General features: G+C 41.5%; 1 protein-coding gene across 1 annotated transcript in view; it reads left to right on the forward strand.

Moving 5' to 3' along the window:
* LOC106570400 (CUB and sushi domain-containing protein 3-like) overlaps positions 1 to 25844 on the forward strand; it is a 725317-nt gene that overhangs the window by 560195 nt on the left and 139278 nt on the right. Inside the window, 4 exon segments of the mRNA XM_014142665.2 lie at positions 774 to 983; positions 1384 to 1572; positions 1733 to 1910; positions 20399 to 20544. Coding sequence (XP_013998140.1) covers positions 774 to 983; positions 1384 to 1572; positions 1733 to 1910; positions 20399 to 20544 — 723 coding nt within the window.

Below are 25844 nucleotides of genomic sequence, written 5' to 3' on the forward strand. Positions count from 1 at the left end.
GTTTTGTGTTGAAGTCAATGTACCCAGAGGAGGACAGAAGCTAGCTATGGAAAAATCAAATTATTTATTCTTTAAATATCGAAATAGCATGGGCGACCGAGAAAAACAAATTGGTACAATTTAAGGCCATGTGGCAAACAATAATGCAGGCACTAGGGATGGAGGTGTAAGCATGTGGGTCTGGGCAGATTAAATGTAGTCGATGTTTGTGTGCGTATGTAAGCTGTTGTTCGTATGTGTATGTTTGTATTTGGTGAAATTGTTTTTTTTTTATACAGTATATATAAAAAAGGAATATAACATGTGTCTGGTGTTCCTGGAATTCATTCAACAGCATTATATACGCGGGAGGTAGCCTAGTGGTTAAATCCCCGAGCTGACAAGGTAAAAATCTGTCGTTCTGCCCCTGAGCAAGGCAGTTAACCCACTGTTCCTAGGCTGTCATTGTAAATAAGAATTAGTTCTTAACTGACTTGCCTAGTTAAATTAAGGTAAGTAAATAAATAAACATTACTGTAGCTTGACTATATTGACATTCAGTTGCTCCTCTCCTTTGCAAGTATTTTTATGTACCAATGAGCATCTCTCAGTCAGCTAACCTGTTATCTTGTGTAACGATTCTTCTTGTAGAGTGTCAGTGTTCTGTTTCAGTAGGTTCTGGATTCTAGGATTAACCTACCTGATGAAATAAAGGCAGATGAGTAAGATCATGGTCTTTATTTCATAAACTCACAGTCTGACCAGTATGTTTTTAATATACCTGTTTATTTTAGGAATCCACCTGCAGTTCCTCAACTTCTCGACCGAGGCCATCCATGACTACCTGGAGATTCGGAGTGGAACTCTGGAAACGGGCACGGTGATTGACAGGTTCAGTGGACCACAGGTCCCCAAGTCGCTGTTCAGCACCACCCACCAGACCAGCTTCTTCTTCCACAGCGACTACTCCCAGAACAAGCCGGGTTTCCAGATCACTTACCAGGGTGAGGATAGAGATTGTTGTTTAAAAAAATATATTATTAAGATATTTTATGATTTTATTGAACAGATAGATAGAGAGAAAGACAGTGGGGAAATATGGATAGAGGTTGTGTCAAAAGGCAGTAGGCCGGATTTGAACCAATGCCGACACCGTAGACTACAGAGGTAGATCAGTAGAACGTGTGGAAGAGGAGAGATCTCAAAAAGGGCTTGTGATTTCACTCAACTCAATTCAATGTCATTGTATTTTTCATACTCTCGGGCTGGGCAGTCTCTCTTAGTATCCTCAATTTTGGCATGACACAGTTTTATCTATATATCAGTTTTCATGATTGTGTAATTTTTTAATATGTATTTTCTGCCAATATTTATCTGAATTATTGACCACTTCCTGATTTCCAGCCTATCAGCTGCAGAGCTGTCCCGACCCTCGTCCTTTTCGTAACGGCATCGTGATCGGCAGTGACTTCAGTGTAGGCTTCACTGTGTCCTTTGAGTGTTTGCCTGGCTACTCCCTTATCGGAGACGCTTCTCTCACATGTCTGCATGGAATCAGCCGCAACTGGAACCACCCGGTACCACGCTGTGAAGGTAACTATATAAATAGGATATATATGGTAATTACTAGTATATAAATCTATTAGATACGATCTCTATGGTAACAGATTGATACTGCACCTAGAGAGCGGCTGTGGGCGTTGTGTTGGGGTAACGTCACCTGACCTGGCTGTGTATCTCCTCTCATCTATAGCTCTGTGTGGGGGTAACATCACCTCCATGAATGGGACCATCTACTCCCCCGGCCACCCCGAGGAGTACCCCAACTTCCAGGACTGTGTGTGGAACGTAAGGGTTCCCCCTGGGAATGGGATCTACATCAACTTTACTGTGCTCAGCACTGAACCCATATATGACTACATCACCGTGTGGTAAGAACTTACACTCATCCCTCTCTCAGCAACTAAAGTGTTATATCATACTAAATATACATCCACTTCACTATGCTCAGTACAGAACCCATCTATGACTACAGCACTGTGTGGAAAGAAGAGATTCCCACTCATCTCTCACTCACTCAGCAACTAAGTTGTCTTTAATTTGAATTCATCTATAACTGCATCAGTGTGTGGAAAGAAGAGATTCACACTCACCTCTATCTCCGCAACTACAGTGGGGGGAAAAAGTATTTGATCCCCTGCTGATTTTGTACGTTTGCCCACTGACAAAGAAAGGATCAGTCTATAATTTTAATGGTAGGTTTATTTGAACAGTGAGAGACAGAATATCAACATGCAGAAAAACGCATGTCAAAAATTTTCTAAATTGATTTTCATTTTAATGACGGAAATAAGTATTGGACCCCCTCTCAATCAGAAAGATTTCTGGCTCCCAGGTGTCTTTTATACAGGTAACGAGCTGAGATTAGGGGCACACTCTTAAAGGGAGTGCTCCTAACTGCAGCTTGTTACCTGTAAAAAAGACACCTGTCCACAGAAGCAATCAATCAATCAGATTCCAAACTCTCCACCATGGCCAAGACCAAAGAGCTCTCCAAGGATGTCAGGGACAAGATTGTAGACCTACACAAGGCTGGAATGGGCTACAAGACCATCGCCAAGCAGCTTGGTGAGAAGGCAACAACATTTGGTGCGATTATTCGCAAATGGAAGAAACACAAAAGAACTGTCAATATCCCTCGGCCTGGGGCTCCATGCAAGATCTCACCTCGTGGAGTTGCAATGATCATGAGAACGGTGAGGAATCAGCCCAGAACTACACGGGAGGATCTTGTCAATGATCTCAAGGCAGCTGGGACCATAGTCACCAAGAAAACAATTGGTAACACACTACGCCGTGAAGGACTGAAATCCTGCAGCGCCCACAAGGTCCCCCTGCTCAAGAATACATATACATGCCCGTCTGAAGTTTGCCAATGAACATCTGAATGACTCAACTGGACACAACTGGTGAAAGTGTTGTGGTCAGATGAGACCAAAATGGAGCTCTTTGGCATCAACTCAACTCGCCGTGTTTGGAGGAGGAGGAATGCTGCCTATGACCCCAAGAACACCATCTCCACCATCAAACATGGAGGTGGAAACATTATGCTTTGGGGGTGTTTTTCTGCTAAGGGGACAGGACAACTTCACCGCATCTAAGGGACGATGGACGGGGCCATGTACCGTCAAATCTTGGGTGAGAACCTCCTTCCCTCAGCCAGGGCATTGAAAATGGGTCGTGGATGGGAATTCCAGCATGACAATGACCCAAAACACACGGCCAAGGCAACAAAGGAGTGGCTCAAGAAGAAGCACATTAAGGTCCTGGAGTGGCCTAGCCAGTCTCCAGACCTTAATCCCATAGAAAATCTGTGGAGGGAGCTGAAGGTTCGAGTTGCCAAACGTCATCCTCGAAACCTTAATGACTTGGAGAAGATCTGCAAAGAGGAGTGGGACAAAATCCCTCCTGAGATGTGTGCAAACCTGGTGGCCAACTACAAGAAACGTCTGACCTCTGTGATTGCCAACAAGGGTTTTGCCACCAAGTACTAAGTCATTTTTTGCAGAGGGGTCAAATCATTTTATAACATTTTTGACATGCGTTTTTCTGGATGTTTTTATTGTTATTCTGTCTCTCACTGTTCAAATAAACCTACCATTAAAATTATAGACTGATCATTTCTTTGTAAGTGGGTAAACGTACAAAATCAGCAGGGGATCAAATACTTTTTCCCCCCACTGTAAGTAGTGTTTTATGTTACATTATAATATATGTACTTGGTAAAGTCTTAACTACTGGCCTCTCTGTGTGGTAAGATAACCCACTCACGTCACTTCCTGTCTGTAGTTCGCTCTTCATGCACCTTGTTATGGAAAAGGCTGGAAAGGGAGTTCACAAAAACAGCTGTTCTTTTTCCTTCCCAATCACCTCTCACTAAGCAACAAAGTAGTGTTTTATTTTTCATTGCAAAGCTGCCAACTCTCACACATTGACCGTGGGACACACACGTTTGACCCTCTTCTCACGCTCACACTCCATGCCTCTTATGTCTCACTTATTGAAAAGTACTGCTAATTAGTCCATTGTATAGTCAGTGCATTAACTTTTCAACTGTGCTCCAAGTCGTTTTGAAATCAGAGCATCTGCGCGTGCAATTTCACATCACGAGCAGAACCTCTATCATTGTCCTGTCTTGCCACAGCACTGTGAACCGCAGCACATTGAAGCATATGATTGATCTAGTTATGTGAGGGATCAAGGGGATTGGATGCACGTTTTAAATAAACGCCCCAACAAGGTTAGAGTGGAGCAGAATGGAGAGATAGAATGTTCTCCGCTGAATTGATAAAACTGTAAAAAGAGCAGCACGGTAGCGCTGTTTTATGTACAATGTTGTCAACAAAATGAGGTTGCTGTTACTCCCGTCCCTATTGCAGAATGCAGCCTTTTGACAGCATGTACTAAAGTTGATTTAAACCACACTTGCATTAGTCCCCTTGTTTGGTGATTTGCATTTAGGTTGTGACAATGAAAAGGAAGCAGACAGCTACAGTATGTTTTAGCAGGGAAGTTGGGTAGGGGGACCTGATTTGGAACTATGAAAATCATTTTGTCGAACAGATTGTGAACTCAAAAGCGTAAGTTCGATTCTAGAGGGGGGGACAATAAGTTGAAAAATGATTTGGTTAGGGTGTAGGGGCATTAATATTCTCTTCAGGAGATTTTGTTATCTATTTACTTTATTTAGTCTGATCAGTTGAACAATTTTCATTCTTAACAATGGGCTAAAATATAGGGTAATTAGTGTGCTTGTCAGCAAGAACACTACTGTTATTCCCCATACTTATTTTATTATTCCACTTCTTCCCAATTTTGCCAGTGTAATTGCATACACTTAGTGTACAAAACATTATGAACACCTGCTCTTTCCATGGCATAGACTGACCAGGTGAATCCAGATGAAAGCTATGATCCCTTACTGATGTCACTTGTTAAATCCACTTCAATCAGTGTAGATAAAGAGGAGGGGACAGGGTTCCTGCAGTCAAATGACCAAATCGCCCCTCTAGTGGCCTCATGGGTGGAACGCTATTAATATTTTTTATAATTTCATATATATATGATAACATTATATATAATTGTTTTAATCTAAAAACATGCCGAAAGCCGGTGTTTCTATGTCAAACGGTTTTGTTAACTTTTAGTCTTCTGTGATGTATATAAAGAGTAATATTGGAATGCAAACTCAAAATGTAATACATTTCACCTCTATATCTGACATGGTAGAGGAGTCTTCTTTTTGTTGATCCCATAACCATGTGTGTGAGGTGTTCACTTTTGTTTCAAAGTAGATTTGTTTAACAGTACCAAGAAACACTCTGCGTGACCCTGATTTAGCCACTACAGTAACATATTAAAGAAGGATTTTTAAGCCTTGAACTAATTGAGACATGGATTGTGCATGTGTGCCATTCAGGGGATAAATGGGGCAAGACAAAAATGACAGTGCCTTCGAACGGGGTTAATTAGTAACGCTGCTGGGTTTTTCACGCTTAGCAGTTTCTCATGTGTATCAAGAATAGTCAACCACCCAAAAGACATCCAGCCAACTTGACACCACTGTTGGAAGCATTGGAGTCAATATGGGCCACACTTTTGACACCTTGTAGAGTCCATGCCTCGACGAATTGAGACTGTTCTGAGGGCAAAAGGGGGGGCGGGTGCAACTCAGTATTAGGAAGGTGTTACTAATGTTTGGTATAATCATTGTATATTGATGTCAAATGTTACATAATAATTACTTTTCAGTAAGTTTCAATAAGGGCCTTGAAGCTACCGGTAATTTACCAAACTTACCGGAATCTTCTGTCATTTTGGTAATTAACAGGTAATCTATGGTAACTTTGGTCATTTATACTTGAATAACTTGTCCATTAGCTTCTAGTGGATAGAACATATGGTTCAAGAGAAAATAGCATTAATGAAAAAGCATTGTTTTCAATTAACTCTATAAATCTTCCAGTGATATACTCTCCCTTTACAACCCTGGTTTCAATAAAATAAGACCTTTGTTTCAATACACATGAGGGGATAACAAGAAATGCTGTTGAACTATGTGATAGTCAATTAGCCTAGCCAATTATGTTAAAGCTCACCCTTGACCTTACATGTTGGATGCTAAATTAGTGTAATTATTATTAAGATCTCTATTGTTATGGTAAAAAAAATATTCCTATTATATACTTTAAAGTGTTTTAGGGATTATACAATTGTCGCAAAAAACAACATTGTTTTTGGAGTTCCACGTTCCATAGTGTTCTCCAACCTCTTCTCCACCCCCCCCCCATTAAACAAATTCACCAATAGAGATGTCACACTCACAGTCCATCTATTTAAATGCATCGGCATTGTTGTACGAAGACTTTGAATCTCTCCATGTGACCTGTGCACCAAGCAATACAAGTTCTTCAAGTATCCCCATAGATCCAGTCAAAGGCATCTTGATGTTTTAAAGAGAGCGGCTTTCTGAGTAATTGTCTTCCTCAGCACTCTGACACCACTGTTGTGGAGTGGGATGGAGAGAAAGAGAGTAAGGAAGGGGGGATGGAATAATGGATGGAATGAATGAGTCCGGAGATTCATTCTAATAATTGATGCCCTCCATCCATGCGCACACAAGTCCCCCTTTGTTTTAAAAGAATCCATGAGGGTACTTTAATTTATTAATGCTTTCAGCATAGCATACCCTCCACTCCACCCACACCTTTAAATAATGCACTTTCAGCATAGCATACATTCAGCATTAGCTAACGCCTCTGTCCCGAAGCAAGCACCAGCTAGCCTTGAGCCAGCCTCGAGGCAGGCCCACATACCAGTTAATTCTAGGGCTACAATACCTCCTTTGCTAATTGGCCTGGACCCTTTATTGTCGACATGGAGCCCCGCCGAGCCATCACGACTGGACTGCCGACATGTCGCTCGATGTGGTCTCAACAGGCTATTCTGTTACGATATTGCCGAAGAACCATCTACTAGCCCTGGCACGCCAGATTTTCTGAACTCTGTGTCCCCTGCTCGCCTAGCGTAGTAGTGACTACCGAACAGCACCCTGACTCACCTATTGCTGCTATTTTGACCCTATGATCACTCGGCTACACAGCTGATGCCCCCTGGACTCAATAACAAGGTACCTCATTTTGTTTACCTGCCGGCCCCAGCCTTGAACTCGGGTCCTGTATGTACCTAACTGGCCGGCTCTGCCCATTCATCGCCATTTACCCGTTGTTGTCTTAGCTCTCCTGATCAACACCTGTGATTGCTTTATGCCTCTCTCTAATGTCAATTTGCCTTGTCTACTGCTGTCTTGGCTAATTTCTATGGTTTTATTTCACTATAGAGCCTTCAGTCCCACTCAAATGCCTTAGATAGCTCTTTCGTCCCACCCCACACACATGCAGAGACCTCACCTAGGTTAACTGATGCCTCCGAAGACGAAACCTCTCTCATCGTCACCCAACGCTTAGGTTTTCCTCCACTGTACTCACATTATACCATACCCTTGTCTGTACATTATGCCTTGAATCTATTCTACCACGCCAAGAAATCTGCTCCTTTTATTCTCTGTCCCCAACGCATTAGACGACCAGTTTTGATAGCCTTTAGCCGTACCCTCATCCTACTCCTCCTCTGTTCCTCTGGTGATGTAGAGGTTAACCTAGGCCCTGCAGCCCCTAGTTCCACTCCTATTTCCCAGGCGCTATCATTTGTTGACTTCTGTAACCGTAAAAGCCTTGGTTTCATGCATGTTAACATCAGAAGCCTCCTCCCTAAGTTCGTTTTTTTCACTGCTTTAGCACACTCCACTCACACTGTGGTCCTAGCCATTTCTGAATCCTGGTTTAGGAAGACCACCAAAAAGTCTCAAATTTCCACCCCCAACAACAACATTTTCCAACAAGATAGAACTGCCAAAGGGGTTGGAGTTGCAATCTACTGCAGAAACAGCCTGTAGAGTTCTGTCATGCTATCCAGGTCTGTGCCCAAACAGTTTGAGCTTCTACTTTTAAAAATCCACCTTTCCAGAAATAAGTCTCTCAATGTTGTCGCTTGTTATAGACCCCCCTCAGCCCCCAGTGTGCCCTGGACAACATATGTGAATTAATCGTCCCCCATTTATCTTCAGAGTTTGTACTGTTAGGCGACCTAAACTGGGATATGCTTAACACCCCGGCCATCCTACAATCTAAGCTTGATGCCCTCAATCTCACACAAATGATCATGGAACCTACCAGGTACAACCCTAAATCCGTAAACACGGGCACCCTCATAGATATCATCCTGACCAACCTGCCCTCTAAATACATCTCTGCTGTCTTCAACCAGGATCTCAGTGATCACTGCCTCATTGCCTGCGTCCGTAATGGGTCCGCGGTCAAACGACCATCCCTCATCACTGTCAAACGCTCCCTAAAACACTTCAGTGAGCAGGCCTTTCTAATCGACCTGGCCCGGGTATCCTGGAAGGATATTGACCTCATTCCATCAGTAGAGGATGCCTGGTTATTCTTTAAAAGTGCTTTCCTCACCATCTTAAATAAGCATGCCCCATTCAAAAAATGTAGAACGAAGAACAGATATAGCCCTTGGTTCACTCCAGACCTAACTGCCCTTGACCAGCACAAAAACATCCTGTGGTGTACTGCATTAGCATCGAAAAGCCCCCACGATATGCAACTTTTCAGGGAAGTTAGGAACCAATATGCACAGGCAGTTAGGAAAGCTAAGGCTAGCTTTTTCAAACAGAAATGTGCATCCTGTAGCACAAACTCCCAAAAGTTCTGGGACACTGTAAAATCCATGGAGAATAAGAGCACCTCCTCCCAGCTGTCTACTGCACTGAGGCTAGGAAACACTGTCACCACCGATAAATCTACGATAATTTTTTCTACGGCTGGCCATGCTTTCCACCTGGCTAGCCCTACCCCGGTCAACAGCTCTGCACCCCCCACAGCAACTTGGCCAAGCCTTCCCATTTCTCCTTCAACCAAATCCAGATAGCTGATGTTCTGAAAGAGCTGCAAAATTTTGACCTGTACAAATCAGCTGGGCTAGACAATCTGGACCCTCTCTTTCTAAAATTATCAGCTGCAATTGATGCAACCCCTATTACTAGCCTGTTCAACCTCTCTTTCGTATCATCTGAGATCCCCAAAGATTGGAAAGCTGCCGCGGTCATCCCCCTCTTCAAAGGGGCAGACACTCTAGACTCAAACTGCTACAGATCTATATCTATTCTACCTACCCTGCCTTTCCAAGGTCTTCGAAAGCCAAGTTAACAAACAGATCACCGACCATTTCGAATCCTACCGTACCTTCTCCGCTATGCAATCTGGTTTCCGAGCTGGTCATGGGTGCAACTCAACCACGCTCAAGGTCCTAAATGATATCCTAACCACCATCGTTAAGAAACAATACTGTGCAGCCGTATTCATTGACCTGGCCAAGGCTTTCGACTCTGTCAATCACCACATCCTCATCGGCAGACTCAACAGCCTTGGTTTCTCAAATGATTGCCTTGCCTGGTTCACCAACAACTTCTCTGATAGAGTTCAGTGTGTCAAATCGGAGGGCCTGTTGTCCGGACCTCTGGCAGTGTCTATGGGGGTGCCACAGGGTTCAATTCTCGGGCCGACTCTTTTCTCTGTATACATCAATGATGTCGCTCTTACTGCTGGTGATTCTCTGATCCACCTCTACGCAGACGACACCATTTTGTATACTTCTGGCCTTTCTTTGGAAACTATTAACAAACCTCCATACGAGCTTCAATGCCATGCAACACTCCTTCCGTGGCCTCCAACTGCTCTTAAATGCAAGTAAAACGAAATGCATGCTCTTCAACAGATCGCTGCCCGCACCTGCCCGCCCATCTAGCATCACTACTCTGGACGGTTCTGACTTAGAATATGTGGACAACTACAAATACCTATGTGTCTGGTTAGACTGTAAACTCTCCTTCCAGACTCACATTTAGCATCTCCAATCCAAAATTAAATCTAGAATTAGCTTCCTATTTCGCAACAAAGCATCCTTCACTCATGATGCCAAACATACCCTCGTAAAACTGACTATCCTACCGATCCTTGACCTTGATGTCAATTACAAAATAGCCTCCAACACTCTACTCAGCAAATTGGATGCAGTCTATCACAGTGCCATCCGTTTTGTCACCAAAGCCCCATATACTACCCACCACTGCGACCTGTATGCTCTCGTTGGCTGGCCCTCGCTTCAAACTCGTCGCCAATCCCACTGGCTCCAGGTCATCTACAAGTCTTTGCTAGATAAAGCCCCGCCTTATCTCATCTCACTGGTCACCATAGCAGCACCCACCCGTAGCACGCGCTCCAGCAGGTATATTTCACTGGTCACCCCCAAAGCCAACTCCTTTCCTTCCAGATCTCTGCTGCCAAAATCTGGAACGAATTGCAAAAATCACTGAAGCTGGAGACTCGTATCTCCCTCACTAACTTTAAGCATCAGCTGTCAGAGCAGCTTACAGACCATTGCACCTGTACAAAGCCCATCTGTAAATAGCCCACCCAACTACCTCATCCCCATATTGTTATTTATTTATTTAGCTCCTTTGCACCCCAGTATCTCTACTTGCACATTCATCTTCTGCACATCTATCACTCCAGTGTTTAATTGCTAAATTGTAATTATTTTGCCACTATGGCCTATTTATTGCCTTACCCCACTAATCTTATTTTGTTTGCACACAGTGTATATAGACTTTTCAATTGTGTTATTGACTGTACGTTTGTTTATTCCATGTGAAATTCTGTGTTGTTTGTGTCGCACTGCTTTGCATTATCTTGGCCAGGTCACAGTTGTTGAACTTGTTCTCAAATGGCCTACCTGGTTAAATAAAGGTGAAATAAGAAAAAATACCCTCCACTCCACCCACACCTTTAAATAATGCACTTTCAGCATAGCATACCCTCCACTCCACCCACACCTTTAAATAATGTACTTTCAGCAAAGGTGGAAGTATTATTGATTTTATTATTTTCACATGGCTCTGTCTCTGTCTCAGATAGTATTTATGTTGCTGTCTCAGTCTCAGATAGCATTTATGTTGCTGTCTCAGTCTCAGATAGTATTTATGTTGCTGTCTCCGTCTTAGATAGTATTTATGTTGCTGTCTCCGTCTCAGATAGTATTTATGTTGCTGTCTCCTTCACAGATAGTATTTATGATGCTGTCTCCGTCTCAGATAGCATTTATGTTGCTTTCTCCGTCTCAGATGGTATTTATGTTGTTGTGTCCATCTCAGATAGTATTTATGTTGCTGTCTCCATCTCAGATAGTATTTATGTTGCTGTCTCCGTCTCAGATAGTATTTATGTTGCTGTCTCCATCTCAGATATTATTTATGTTGCTGTCTCCATCTCAGATAGTATTTATGTTGCTGTCTCCATCTCAGATAGTATTTATGTTGCTGTCTCCATCTCAGATATTATTTATGTTGCTGTCTCCATCTCAGAGAGTATTTATGTTGCTGTCTCAGATAGTATTTATGTTGCTGTCTCCGTCTCAGATAGTATATATGTTGCTGTCTCCGTCTCAGATAGTATATATGTTGCTGTCTCCGTCTCAGATAGTATTTATGTTGCTGTCTCCATCTCAGAGAGTATTTATGTTGCTGTCTCAGATAGTATATATGTTGCTGTCTCCGTCTCAGATAGTATTTATGTTGCCTCTCCGTATCAGATAGTATTTATGTTGCTGTCTCCGTCTAAGATAGTATTTATGTTGCTGTCTCCGTATCTGATAGTATTTATGTTGCTGTCTCCTTCACAGATAGTATTTATGTTGCTGTCTCCGTATCAGATAGTATTTATGTTGCTGTCTCCGTCTCAGATAGTATTTATGTTGCTGTCTCTCTCAGATAGTATTTATGTTGCTGTCTCTCTCAGATAGTATTTATGTTGCTGTCTCCGTCTCAGATAGTATTTATGTTGCTGTCTCCGTCTCAGATAGTATTTATGTTGCTGTCTCTCTCAGATAGTATTTATGTTGCTGTCTCTCTCAGATAGTATTTATGTTGCTGTCTCCGTCTCAGATAGTATTTATGTTGCTGTCTCCGTCTCAGATAGTATTTATGTTGCTGTCTCTCTCAGATAGTATTTATGTTGCTGTCTCTCTCAGATAGTATTTATGTTGCTGTCTCTCTCAGATAGTATTTATGTTGCTGTCTCCGTCTCAGATAGTTTTTATGTTGCTGTCTCCGTCTCAGATAGTATTTATGTTGCTGTCTCCGTATCAGATAGTATATATGTTGCTGTCACCGTCTCAGATAGTATTTATGTTGCTGTCTCCATCTCAGAGAGTATTTATGTTGCTGTCTCTCTCAGATAGTATTTATGTTGTTGTCTCCATCTCAGATAGTATTTATGTTGCTGTCTCCGTCTCAGATAGTATTTATGTTGCTGTCTCTCTCAGATAGTATATATGTTGCTGTCTCTCTCAGATAGTATATATGTTGCTGTCTCCGTCTCAGATAGTATTTATGTTGCTGTCTCCGTCTCAGATAGTATTTATGTTGCTGTCTCTCTCAGATAGTATTTATGTTGCTGTCTCTCTCAGATAGTATTTATGTTGCTGTCTCTCTCAGATAGTATTTATGTTGCTGTCTCCGTCTCAGATAGTATTTATGTTGCTGTCTCTCTCAGATAGTATTTATGTTGCTGTCTCCGTCTCAGATAGTATTTATGTTGCTGTCTCTCTCAGATAGTATTTATGTTGCTGTCTCCGTCTCAGATAGTATTTATGTTGCTGTCTCCGTCTCAGATAGTATTTATGTTGCTGTCTCTCTCAGATAGTATTTATGTTGCTGTCTCTGTCTCAGATAGTATTTATGTTGCTGTCTCTCTCAGATAGTATTTATGTTGCTGTCTCCGTCTCAGATAGTATTTATGTTGCTGTCTCTCTCAGATAGTATTTATGTTGCTGTCTCCGTCTCAGATAGTATTTATGATGCTGTCTCTCTCAGATAGTATTTATGTTGCTGTCTCTCTCAGATAGTATTTATGTTGCTGTCTCCGTCTCAGATAGTATTTATGATGCTGTCTCTCTCAGATAGTATTTATGTTGCTGTCTCCTTCACAGATAGTATTTATGTTGCTGTCTCTCTCAGATAGTATTTATGTTGCTGTCTCTCTCAGATAGTATTTATGTTGCTGTCTCCTTCACAGATAGTATTTATGTTGCTGTCTCTCTCAGATAGTATTTATGTTGCTGTCTCCTTCACAAATAGTATATACGTTGATGTCTGCGGCGGCTGCGACCGCTTCATTCTGCGCTGTGAGACATCATGCTGGCTTGTGGGTTCCCCACATATTTTCGTGCACAAACACACACACAAACACACTTGTGCGCGCCCACACACATATGCACGTGCGCACACGCTCACACACTCACGTATGCACTAATACACACAGAGAATCACTCAAACTCTCTCTCTCTCACAAACATACACACACGCTCTCTCTCTCACAAACACATACACACACGCTCTCTCACAAACACACACACACTCTCTCTCACACACACGCTCTCTCACACACACACGCTCTCTCTCTCAATCTCTCTCTCTCTCTCTCTCTCTCTCTCACACACACACACACACACACACACACATGCTCTCTCTCACAAACACATGCTCTCTCTCTCTAATATACATATAAATGTTTGTTTTTGATCACAAGTTCATACAAGGGTACATACAGTATGTTGGTAAATAAATAGGCATGATGTGTCAATTTCAATGATATACATTTTGTAATTACAGCTATACAGTTTGTAGCTCCAGCTATACAGTTTGTAATTACAGCTATACAGTTTGTAATTACAGCTATACAGTTTGTAATTACAGCTCTACAGTTTGTAATTACAGCTATACAGTTTGTAATTACAGCTCTACAGTTTGTAATTACAGCTATACAGTTTGTAATTACAGCTATACAGTTTGTAGCTACAGCTATACAGTTTGTAATTACAGCTATACCGTTTGTAATTACAGCTCTACAGTTTGTAGCTACAGCTGTACAGTTTGTAATTACAGCTATACAGTTTGTAATTACAGCTATACCGTTTGTAATTACAGCTCTACAGTTTGTAATTACAGCTATACAGTTTGTAATTACAGCTATACCGTTTGTAATTACAGCTATACGGTTTGTAATTACAGCTATACGGTTTGTAATTACAGCTCTACAGTTTGTAATTACAGCTATACAGTTTGTAGCTACAGCTCTACAGTTTGCAATTACAGCTGTACAGTTTGTAGCTACAGCTATACAGTTTGTAGCTACAGCTATACAGTTTGTAGCTACAGCCCTACAGTTTGCAATTACAGCTATACAGTTTGTAGCTACAGCTCTACAGTTTGTAATTACAGCTATACAGTTTGTAATTACAGCTATACAGTTTAATTACAGCTATACAGTTTGTAGCTACAGCTATACAGTTTGTAGCTACAGATATACAGTTTGTAGCTACAGCTATATAGTTTGTAGCTACAGCTATACAGTTTGTAGCTACAGCTGTACAGTTTGTAGCTACAGCTATACAGTTTGTAGCTACAGCTATACAGTTTGTAATTACAGCTATACAGTTTGTAATTTTAATTTTATTTTTTTATTTCACCTTTATTTAACTAGGTAGGCCAGTTGAGAACAAGTTCTCATTTACAACTGCAACCTGCCCAAGATAAAGCAAAGCAGTGCGACACAAACAACACAGAGTTACACATGGAATAAATAGACTTACAGTCAATAACACAGCAGAAAAAAAGTATATATACAGTGTGTGCAAATGGCATGAGGAGAAAGGCAATAAATAGGCCATAGTAGCGAAGTAATTACAATTTAGCAAATTAACACTGGAGTGAGAGATGTGCAGATGATGTGCAAGTAGAAATACTGGTGTGCAAAAGAGCAAAAAGTAAATAAAAACAATATGGGGATGAGGTAGGTAGATTGGATGGGCTATTTAGAGATGGGTTGTGTGTGTACAGCTGCAGCAATCGGTCAGCTGCTCAGATAGCTGATGTTTAAAGTTAGTGAGGGAGATATAATTTTCTAACTTCAGCGATTTTTGCAATTCGTTCCAGTCATTGGCAGCAGAGAACTGGAAGGAAAGGCGGCCAAAGGGGGTGTTGGCTTTGGGGATGACCAGTGCGATATACCTGCTGGAGCGTGTGCTACGGGTGGGTGTTGTTATCGTGACCAGTGAGCTGAGATAAGGTGGAGCTTTACCTAGCATAGACTTATAGATGACCTGGAGCCAGTGGGGCTGGCGACGAATATGTAGCGAGGGCCAACCGACGAGAGCATACAGGTCGCAGTGGTGGGTGGTGTATGGTGCTTTGGTGACAAAACGGATGGCACTGTCATAGACTGCATCCAATTTGCTGAGTAGAGTGTTGGACGCTGTTTTGTAAATGACATCGCCGAAGTCGAGGATCGGTAGGATAGTACGTCAGTTTTACGAGGGTATGTATGGCAGTGTGAGTGAAGGAGGCTTTGTTGCGAAATAGGAAGCAGATTCTAGATTTAATTTTGGATTGGAGATGTTTAATATGAGTCTGGAAGGAGAGTTTACAGTCTAGCCAGACACCTAGGTATTTGTAGTTGTCCACATATTCTAAGTCAGAACCGTCCAGAGTAGTGATGCTAGTCGGGTGTGCGGGTGCGGGCAGTGATCGGTTGAAAAGGAGTTTTACTAGCGTTTAAGAGCAGTTGGAGGCCACGGAAGGAGTGTTGTATGGCATTGAAGCTCGTTTGGAGGTTTGTTAACAGTGTCCAAAGAAGGGCCAGATGTATACAGAATGGTGTTGTCTGCGTAGAGGTGGATCAAGGAATCACCCGCAGCAAGAGCGACATCGTTGATATATACAGAGAAAAGAGTCGGCCCGAGAATTGAACCCTGTGGTACCCCCATAGAGACTGCCAGAGGTCCAGACAACAGGTCCTCAGATTTGACACACTGAACTCTATCTAAAAAGTAGTTGGTGAACCAGGCAAGGCAGTCATTTGAGATACCAAGGCTGTTGAGTCTGCCGATAAGAATGCAGTGATTGACAGAGTCGAAAGCCTTGGCCAGGTCGATGAAGATGGCTGCACAGTACTGTCTTTTATCGATGGCGGTTATGATATCGTTTAATACCTTGAGCATGGCTGAGGTGCACCCATGACCAGCTCGGGAGCCGTATTGCACAGCGGAGATGGTACGGTGAGATTTGAAATGGTCAGTGATCTGTTTGTTAACTTTCAAAGACTTTAGAATGGCAGGGCAGATGGATATAGGTCTATAACAGTTTGGGTCTAGAGTGTCACCCCCTTTGAAGTGGGGGATGACCGCAGCAGCTTTCCAATCTTTAGGGATCTCAGACGATACAAAAGAGAGGTTGAACAGACTGGTAATAGGGGTTGCAACAATGGCGGTGGATAATTTTAGAAAGAGAGGGTCCAGATTGTCTAGCTCAGCTGATTTGTACGGGTCCAGGTTTTGCAGCTCTTTCAGAACATCTGCTATCTGGATTTAGGTGAAGGAGAAGCTGGGGAGGCTTGGGCAAGTAACTGCGGGGGGTGCGGAGTTGTTGGCCGGGGTTGGAGTAGCCAGGAGGAAAGCATGGCCAGCCGTAGAGAAATGCTTATTGAAATTCTCGATTATCGTGGATTTATCAGTGCTGACAGTGTTTCTTAGCCTCAGTGCAGTGGGCAGCTGGGAGGAGGTGCTCTTATTCTCCATGAACTTTACAGTGTCCCAAAACTTTTGGGAGTTAGAGCTACAGGATGCACATTTCTGTTTGAAGGTTACAGCTATACAGCTTAATTGCAGCTATACAGTTTGCAATTACAGCTATACAGTTTGTAGCTACAGCTATACAGTTTGTAGCTACAGCTATACAGTTTGTAGCTACAGCTATACAGTTTGTAAGTACAGCTATACAGTTTGTAGCTACAGCTATAAAGTTTGTAGCTACAGCTATACAGTTTGTAGCTACAGCTATACAGTTTGTAATTACAGCTATACAGTTTGTAGCTACAGCTATACAGTTTGTAATTACAGCTATACAGTTTGTAATTACAGCTATACAGTTTGTAATTATAGCTATACAGTTTGCAGCTACAGCTATACAGTTTGTAATTACAGCTATACAGTTTGTAATTACAGCTATACAGTTTGTAATTACAGCTATACAGTTTGTAGCTACAGCTATACAGTTTGTAATTACAGCTATACATTTTGTAGCTACAGCTATACAGTTTGTAGCTACAGCTATACAGTTTGTAATTACAGCTATACAGTTTGTAGCTACAGCTATACAGTTTGTAGCTACAGCTATACAGTTTGTAATTACAGCTATACAGTTTGTAGCTACAGCTATACAGTTTGTAGCTACAGCTATACAGTTTGTAGCTACAGCTATACAGTTTGTAATTACAGCTATACCGTTTGCAGCTACAGCTATACAGTTTGTAATTACAGCTATACAGTTTGTAATTACAGCTATACAGTTTGTAATTACAGCTATACAGTTTGTAGCTACAGCTATACAGTTTGTAGCTACAGCTATACAGTTTGTAATTACAGCTATAAAGTTTGTAATTACAGCTATACAGTTTGTAATTACAGCTATACAGTTTGTAATTACAGCTATACAGTTTGTAATTACAGCTATACAGTTTGTAGCTACAGCTATACAGTTTGTAATTACAGCTATACAGTTTGTAATTACAGCTATACAGTTTGTAGCTACAGCTTTACAGTTTGTAATTACAGCTATACAGTTTGTAATTACAGCTATACAGTTTGTAATTACAGCTATATAGTTTGTAATTACAGCTATACAGTTTGTAGCTACAGCTATACAGTTTGTAATTACAGCTATACAGTTTGTAATTACAGCTATACAGTTTGTAATTACAGCTATACAGTTTGTAGCTACAGCTATACAGTTTGTAATTACAGCTATACAGTTTGTAATTACAGCTATACAGTTTGTAATTACAGCTGTACAGTTTGTAGCTACATCTATACAGTTTGTAATTACAGCTATACAGTTTGTAATTACAGCTATACAGTTTGTAGCTACAGCTATACAGTTTGTAGCTACAGCTATACAGTTTGTAATTACAGCTATACAGTTTGTAGCTACAGCTATACAGTTTGTAGCTACAGCTATACAGTTTGTAATTACAGCGCTACAGTTTGTAGCTACAGCAATACAGTTTGTAATTACAGCTATACAGTTTGTAGCTACAGCTATACAGTTTGTAATTACAGCTATACAGTTTGTAGCTACAGCTATACAGTTTGTAGCTACAGCTATACAGTTTGTAGCTACAGTTATACAGTTTGTAATTACAGCGCTACAGTTTGTAGCTACAGCTATATAGTTTGTAATTACAGCTATACAGTTTGTAGCTACAGCTATACATTTTGTAGCTACAGCTATACAGTTTGTAATTACAGCGCTACAGTTTGTAACTACAGCTATACAGTTTGTAATTACAGCTATACAGTTTGTAATTACAGCGCTACAGTTTGTAATTACAGCGCTACAGTTTGTAGCTACAGCTATACAGTTTGTAATTACAGCGCTACAGTTTGTAGCTACAGCTATACAGTTTGTAGCTACAGCTATACAGTTTGTAGCTACAGCTATACAGTTTGTAAGTACAGCTATACAGTTTGTAGCTACAGCTATAAATTTTGTAGCTACAGCTATACAGTTTGTAGCTACAGCTATACAGTTTGTAATTACAGCTATACAGATTGTAGCTACAGCTATACAGTTTGTAGCTACAGCTATACAGTTTGTAATTACAGCTATACAGTTTGCATCTACAGCTATACAGTTTGTAATTACAGCTATACAGTTTGTAATTACAGCTATACAGTTTGTAATTACAGCTATACAGTTTGTAGCTACAGCTATACAGTTTGTAGCTACAGCTATACAGTTTGTAATTACAGCTATACAGTTTGTAATTACAGCTATACAGTTTGTAATTACAGCTATACAGTTTGTAGCTACAGCTTTACAGTTTGTAATTACAGCTATACAGTTTGTAATTACAGCTATACAGTTTGTAATTACAGCTATATAGTTTGTAATTACAGCTATACAGTTTGTAGCTACAGCTATACAGTTTGTAATTACAGCTATACAGTTTGTAATTACAGCTATACAGTTTGTAGCTACAGCTATACAGTTTGTAATTACAGCTATACAGTTTGTAATTACAGCTATACAGTTTGTAATTACAGCTGTACAGTTTGTAGCTACAGCTATACAGTTTGTAATTACAGCTATACAGTTTGTAATTACAGCTATACAGTTTGTAGCTACACCTATACAGTTTGTAGCTACAGCTATACAGTTTGTAATTACAGCTATACAGTTTGTAGCTACAGCTATACAGTTTGTAGCTACAGCTATACAGTTTGTAATTACAGCGCTACAGTTTGTAGCTACAGCTATACAGTTTGTAATTACAGCTATACAGTTTGTAGCTACAGCTATACAGTTTGTAGCTACAGCTATACAGTTTGTAGCTACAGTTATACAGTTTGTAATTACAGCTATACAGTTTGTAGCTACAGCTATACAGTTTGTAGCTACAGCTATACAGTTTGTAATTACAGCGCTACAGTTTGTAGCTACAGCTATACAGTTTGTAATTACAGCTATACAGTTTGTAATTACAGCGCTACAGTTTGTAATTACAGCGCTACAGTTTGTAGCTACAGCTATACAGTTTGTAATTACAGCGCTACAGTTTGTAGCTACAGCTATACAGTTTGTAATTACATCGCTACAGTTTGTAGCTACAGCTTTACAGTTTGTAATTACAGCGCTACAGTTTGTAGCTACAGCTATACAGTTTGTAATTACAGCGCTACAGTTTGTAGCTACAGCTATACAGTTTGTAATTACAGCGCTACAGTTTGTAGCTACAGCTGTACCTGTTGAACGTTGATGCTGGATGCCTGATGTCAGTGATTGAATGGGCTGCTCTCTACATTGACGTGGGAAAATGTGCAGAGATTTCCAATGCGCTCCTTTCAAAGCTATGTCTGTGTTGGTCAATTTGTTGTTTTCATTTTCTATTGACAATGTCACTTGCCCATGGAGAGGGATTTGTCATTAATCAGTGTGTGTGTGTGTGTGTGTGTGTGTGTGTGTGTGTGTGTGTGTGTGTGTGTGTGTGTGTGTGTGTGTGTGTGTGTGTGTGTGTGTGTGTGTGTGTGTGTGTGTGTGTGTGTGTGTGTGTCTGTGTGTGTGTCTACGTGCGTGTGCGTGTGCGTGTTTGTCTCTCTGTTTCTGTCTCTGTCACAGGGACGGTCCGGACCAGAGCTCCCCCCAGATCGGTCAGTTCAGTGGGAACACAGCGCTGGAGTCGGTCTACAGCACCTCCAACCAAATCCTCATTAAGTTCCATAGCGACTTCAGCGGCAGCGGATTCTTCGTGCTCAGTTACCATGGTGAGCACTTAATCTGAGAGATGGGCATGGGAGAGAGAGAGAAACATAAAGGACAATACAGAGACAAAGATGGAGATCGAAGGAGATAGGGAAGGAGAGTGAGGGAGTGAGAGGTAGAGAAAGATCAATGGCCTGAAAGGCAGCAGAGTGAAGCTCCTAGTCCTCCTCTTCCTCCTCTTCATCCTCCTCCTCATCTTCCTCATCCTCATATTCATCCTCCTCCTCTTCCTCTTCCACTACCTTCTCATCCTCCTCCTCTTCTTCCTCTTCTTCCGCTTCCTCCTCCTCTTCATGCACCCTGACCGCCTTGGGCCTCTGACACGCATGGCAGCCAGTACTCATTATTGGCTCAGCTCATTTTCATAGTCAATTAAATCCTGACTTATTGCACTTCGATGCCTCTCTCCCATCTGACAGTGATAAATCAGTGAAGGTTTGTGGCTCTATACACATCGATTATTGACTACAGGCTGCACTCTGAGCAATGAGCACTCGACCAAATCTAGTTTTTCTATACAGCCATCCAGTCACATACTGTATTGTATACACACTGCTGAGCCAAACCAAGCCAATAATAGTAATAATAATAATAAGCTGAGCTGTACTGGGCAGGCCTGGTTACACATCCATTATAGTTGCTGAAACAGGGCTGGGAAGTAGAATGTGAAAAGATACTATCCGAGCCAGCACTGTATGTCTGATTGGAATTATAGTGTAAATCACTTCTTTATAAGAATAAAAATACCTCAGCCAGCTTAGTCCGGTTCAGGTCGGCCTTATAGTGTAAATCAGTCATTCCAGTTCTCTATAAAGCTGGTGCTGGTTTACAGTAGCCTCTCTCTATGGATTGACCGATTCCACACAAGGCTGCTCTTACACTGATTGTTGACACGGTGCTACTGGAATAAACAGATTTATCAGCCCAATAGCAAAGCCCCTGTTATTCTGCCACAGCCAGCATTCATGACCTAACTACAAGTGCTTATCGATCGTGGCCTGTATAAAACGTCTCTTCCTGTTAACCAGTCTGCCTCGATTGCGGACGGTGTGGTGGCTTAAAAGGAACTCCAATCACTTTACTATAACAGTTGAGGTGCTTAACTGTCACTTTAGTTTCAGCTCTGTCCAAATGGAGTATGGGTAAACTGCAGGCTTTGAGTTTGATACAGTATGGATCAACAGTCGCTGTTGGTTGATTACAGTTATTAAACAATGTTTAATTTGTCGGTCAGATGATCAAAGGTAATGGAGAACTATTTGATGAATACTATTATTATCATTATTATTCATCTGTACTTCGATCCCTATAGTCTAATAAAGCAATCCCTAACCACATATCTGGTCTGTTGCTACTCTCTGAATGTACTAGACTAGAGCGAATACCCAGCAATGTTTCTCTATATTTACATGGATTTGGCATGGGAATTACTCTGCTTCTGTAATGAGTTTAGCTTTGATTTATTTTAAAAGAGCCACCGAGTAAGAGAGACAATTTTATTTCCCCTTAGTGAACACTCTGCTTTGCTGTGAATTAACCAAGATTTATATAACATTTATTATTAGTAAAATATATTAATTTACTTTATTAGAATGTCCTCAACTGTCCTCAACTGTCAAGTAATCAGATTATAGTCTATAGCCGGTTTATTCATGTAGTTTGCAGTCCAGACTTACAAATAAAAGTGTTTTCATTTCGGTCACATCAAAGATTGGCCGGGGGTAAATAGATGGAATATGATTATCTTTATGAATAATCTTCAACAAGCAAAATGCAAAACTGTCACTTTTTCCAATTCTGTTAAGAGAGGATTTAAGTTGAAAAATTGCATAGTTATTCAGGACATTATGCAGGCATCATGATTTGATGACTCAATTCCCAGAGCCCACTAGTTTTGACCGGTGATTATCTTCATCGTTCACAGTAACCACGTTTCCAGCCACAGTTTTTAGGTAGTAAAGACAAACTGTATTAAAAAAAAATCACGACAACTGTGATGGAAACAGGAAGTTTCGGTACAATTTCATCAATGCAGGCAGATACTTTGTACGTTCAACATGGTGAGCTCTTTTTGTGTCTGTAAAATGGCGGTGGAAACGCCTTTATGCACAAATATTAATATAAAAACCATCATATGGAAGTAAACTTGGAGTCACGTGATTATATGGTGTGTGGTCCTCCCATTACGACTCGGGAAAGCATGCAGTTTATAATACTACAGATGAAATACATTATGATGAACTTCATGCTCCTTTCCAATAAATATTGAGGGTCTTATTCTGGTGACATGATGATCGACGCTTGACTGCCGTTTGACAAATACAAATATTCCTTCACTTATCCATAATCATCTCACCGTCTAAACTAGCCTACCCACACAGCCTATCCGCACTGTGTCTGCGAGCTGTTGGTTAGACCAAGGTAGGCACATTTGCTATTTAACGTAACGGTTTTTGTGACAAAACTATCGGTAGAGTTGAAAATACGATGAAAACACATTGAACTTTAGATTTTTATTCTGTACATGAAAACCTAAGCGAAAAATACTATTTTGTGTGCACTATGTCATCACGTACTGATTTTTATCGCAACAAGTCAGTTTGTGGAAACACCACTGGTGGGAAAATGTGCATACTTTCTTTATGCAGATTTTAGAATATTTGCATGAAAATCTGTCGCCAATTGGATGGAAAACTAGTTAGTGTAGATAAATCCCACGAGGGAAATACATAGAGGAAGCTAAGTCATGTTTTCCTCCATTTTATTGAGCTCTTTTGTGAGAACTACACTCTTAGAAAAAGGTGCTATCTAGAACCTTAAAGGGTTCTTCGACTGTCCCCAAAGGAGAACCCTTTGTAGAACCCTTTGGTTGCAGGTAGAACCATTTCTACAGAGAGATCTACATGGAACCCAAAAGGGTTCTAACTGGAACCCAAAAGGGTTATCCTATGGGAACAGCTAAATAACCTTTTTGTACCCTTTTTTCCAAGAGTGCATCAGTCTCTCATGGGGACATAGAAAGTAGCTGTCAGTGTCATTGACTCTTCATAGCTTTCGCTTCAATTGCCAATACACACAAACACACGCACACATATTCTCCAACTTCACAGTCACACACACACACACACACACACACACACACACACACACACACACACACACACACACACACACACACACACACACACACACACATGCAACCCCCTCACCCACTAGCGCCCACCCACACACACACACATACACAACCCTCTCACCCCCTAACGCCCACACATACACATGCTCCCCCCTCATCCCTCTACCCCCCTCCCCTGTTCCCTCTGTGCTCTCTCTCCTTCCTCTCCCTGCAGAGCCTCCAAAGGAATCTTATTAATCAGCTAGCACATTGAACAGGAGCCACATGGTAAGTGGCTCTCGCTACTTAATTTGTTTTATTCTAGCGACCAGCATCGTCTGGAGCCAAAGCTCCTGTTCTCTATTAGAGAAAGCTGACTTCCTCCCTCCTCTCCTCTGTCTACTTTGTTAGCTGGGGTGTATTCATTAGTGCACACAGCAGCAAACCATATCAAGAGTTTCTTATTGGACAAATAAAGGTAGGTCTCTCCCAGTTTCGTTTCGTTGGCTTCTGGTTGTGCCAGGGATGGGGATTGGTACAAATAGCCCACTGTGTTATTCCTGATAATTAATGCACCAATTAAGACGGTGAAACGGTTCCCACAATTAACAAATGTTGATGTGCTTCAGCCTTTCTATATATACTGGAAGAGAGAGGGAGAGAGTCAGGCAGTAATTCCTATATAGTGATTCCCTAGATACAGTGAGGGAAAAAAGTATTTGATCCCCTGCTGATTTTGTAGGTTTGCCCACTGACAAAGAAATGATCAGTCTATAATTTTAATGGTAGGTTTATTTGAACAGTGAGAGACAGAATAACAACAAAAAAATCCTGAAAAACGCATGTCAGAAATGTTATAAATTGATTTGCATTTTAATGAGGGAAATAAGTATTTGACCCCCTCTCAATCAGAAAGATTTATTGCTCACAGGTGTCTTTTATACAGGTAACGAGCTGAGATTAGGAGCACACTCTTAAAGGGAGTGCTCCTAATCTCAGCTTGTTACCTGTATAAAAGACACCTGTCCACAGAAGCAATCAATCAATCAGATTCCAAACTCTCCACCATGGCCAAGACCAAAGAGCTCTCCAAGGATGTCAGGGACAAGACTGTAGACCTACACAAGGCTGGAATGGGCTACAAGACCATCATCAAGCAGCTTGGTGAGAAGGTGACAACAGTTGGTGCGATTATTCGCAAATGGAAGAAACACAAAAGAACTGTCAATCTCCCTCGGCCTGGGGCTCCATGCAAGATCTCACCTCGTGGAGTTGCAATGATCAGCCCAGAACTACACGGGAGGATCTTGTCAATGATCTCAAGGCAGCTGGGACCATAGTCACCAAGAAAACAATTGGTAACACACTATGCCGTGAAGGACTGAAATCCTGCAGCGCCCGCAAGGACCCCCTGCTCAAGAAAGCACATATACATGCCCGTCTGAAGTTTGCCAATGAACATCTGAATGATTCAGAGGACAACTGGGTGAAAGTGTTGTGGTCAGATGAAACCAAAATGGAGCTTTTTGGCATCAGCTCAACTCGCCGTATTTGGATGAGGAGGAATGCTGCCTATGACCCCAAGAACACCATCCCCACCGTCAAACATGGAGGTGGAAACATTATGCTTTGGGGGGTTTTTTCTGCTAAGGGGACAGGACAACTTCACCGCATCAAAGGGACGATGGACGGGGCCATGTACCGTCAAATCTTGGGTGAGAACCTCCTTCCCTCAGCCAGGGCATTGAAAATGGGTCGTGGATGGGTATTCCAGCATGACAATGACCCAAAACACATGGCCAAGGCAACGAAGGAGTGTATCAAGAAGAAGCACATTAAGGTCCTGGAGTGGCCTAGCCAGTCTCCAGACCTTAATCCCATAGAAAATCTGTGGAGGGAGCTGAAGGTTCGAGTTGCCAAACATCAGCCTCGAAACCTTAATGACTTGGAGAAGATCTGCAAAGAGGAGTGGGACAAAATCCCTCCTGAGATGTATGCAAACCTGGTGGCAAACTACAAGAAACGTCTGACCTCTGTGATTGCCAACAAGGGTTTTGCCACCAAGTACTAAGTTTTATTTTGCAGAGGGGTCAAATACTTATTTCCCTCATTAAAATGCAAATCAATTTATAATATTCTTGACATGCGTTTTTCTGGATTTTTTTGTTGTTATTCTGTCTCTCACTGTTC

This window comes from Salmo salar, chromosome ssa14 (genome assembly GCF_905237065.1).
Source record: "Salmo salar chromosome ssa14, Ssal_v3.1, whole genome shotgun sequence".
NCBI classification, from domain to species: domain Eukaryota; kingdom Metazoa; phylum Chordata; class Actinopteri; order Salmoniformes; family Salmonidae; genus Salmo; species Salmo salar.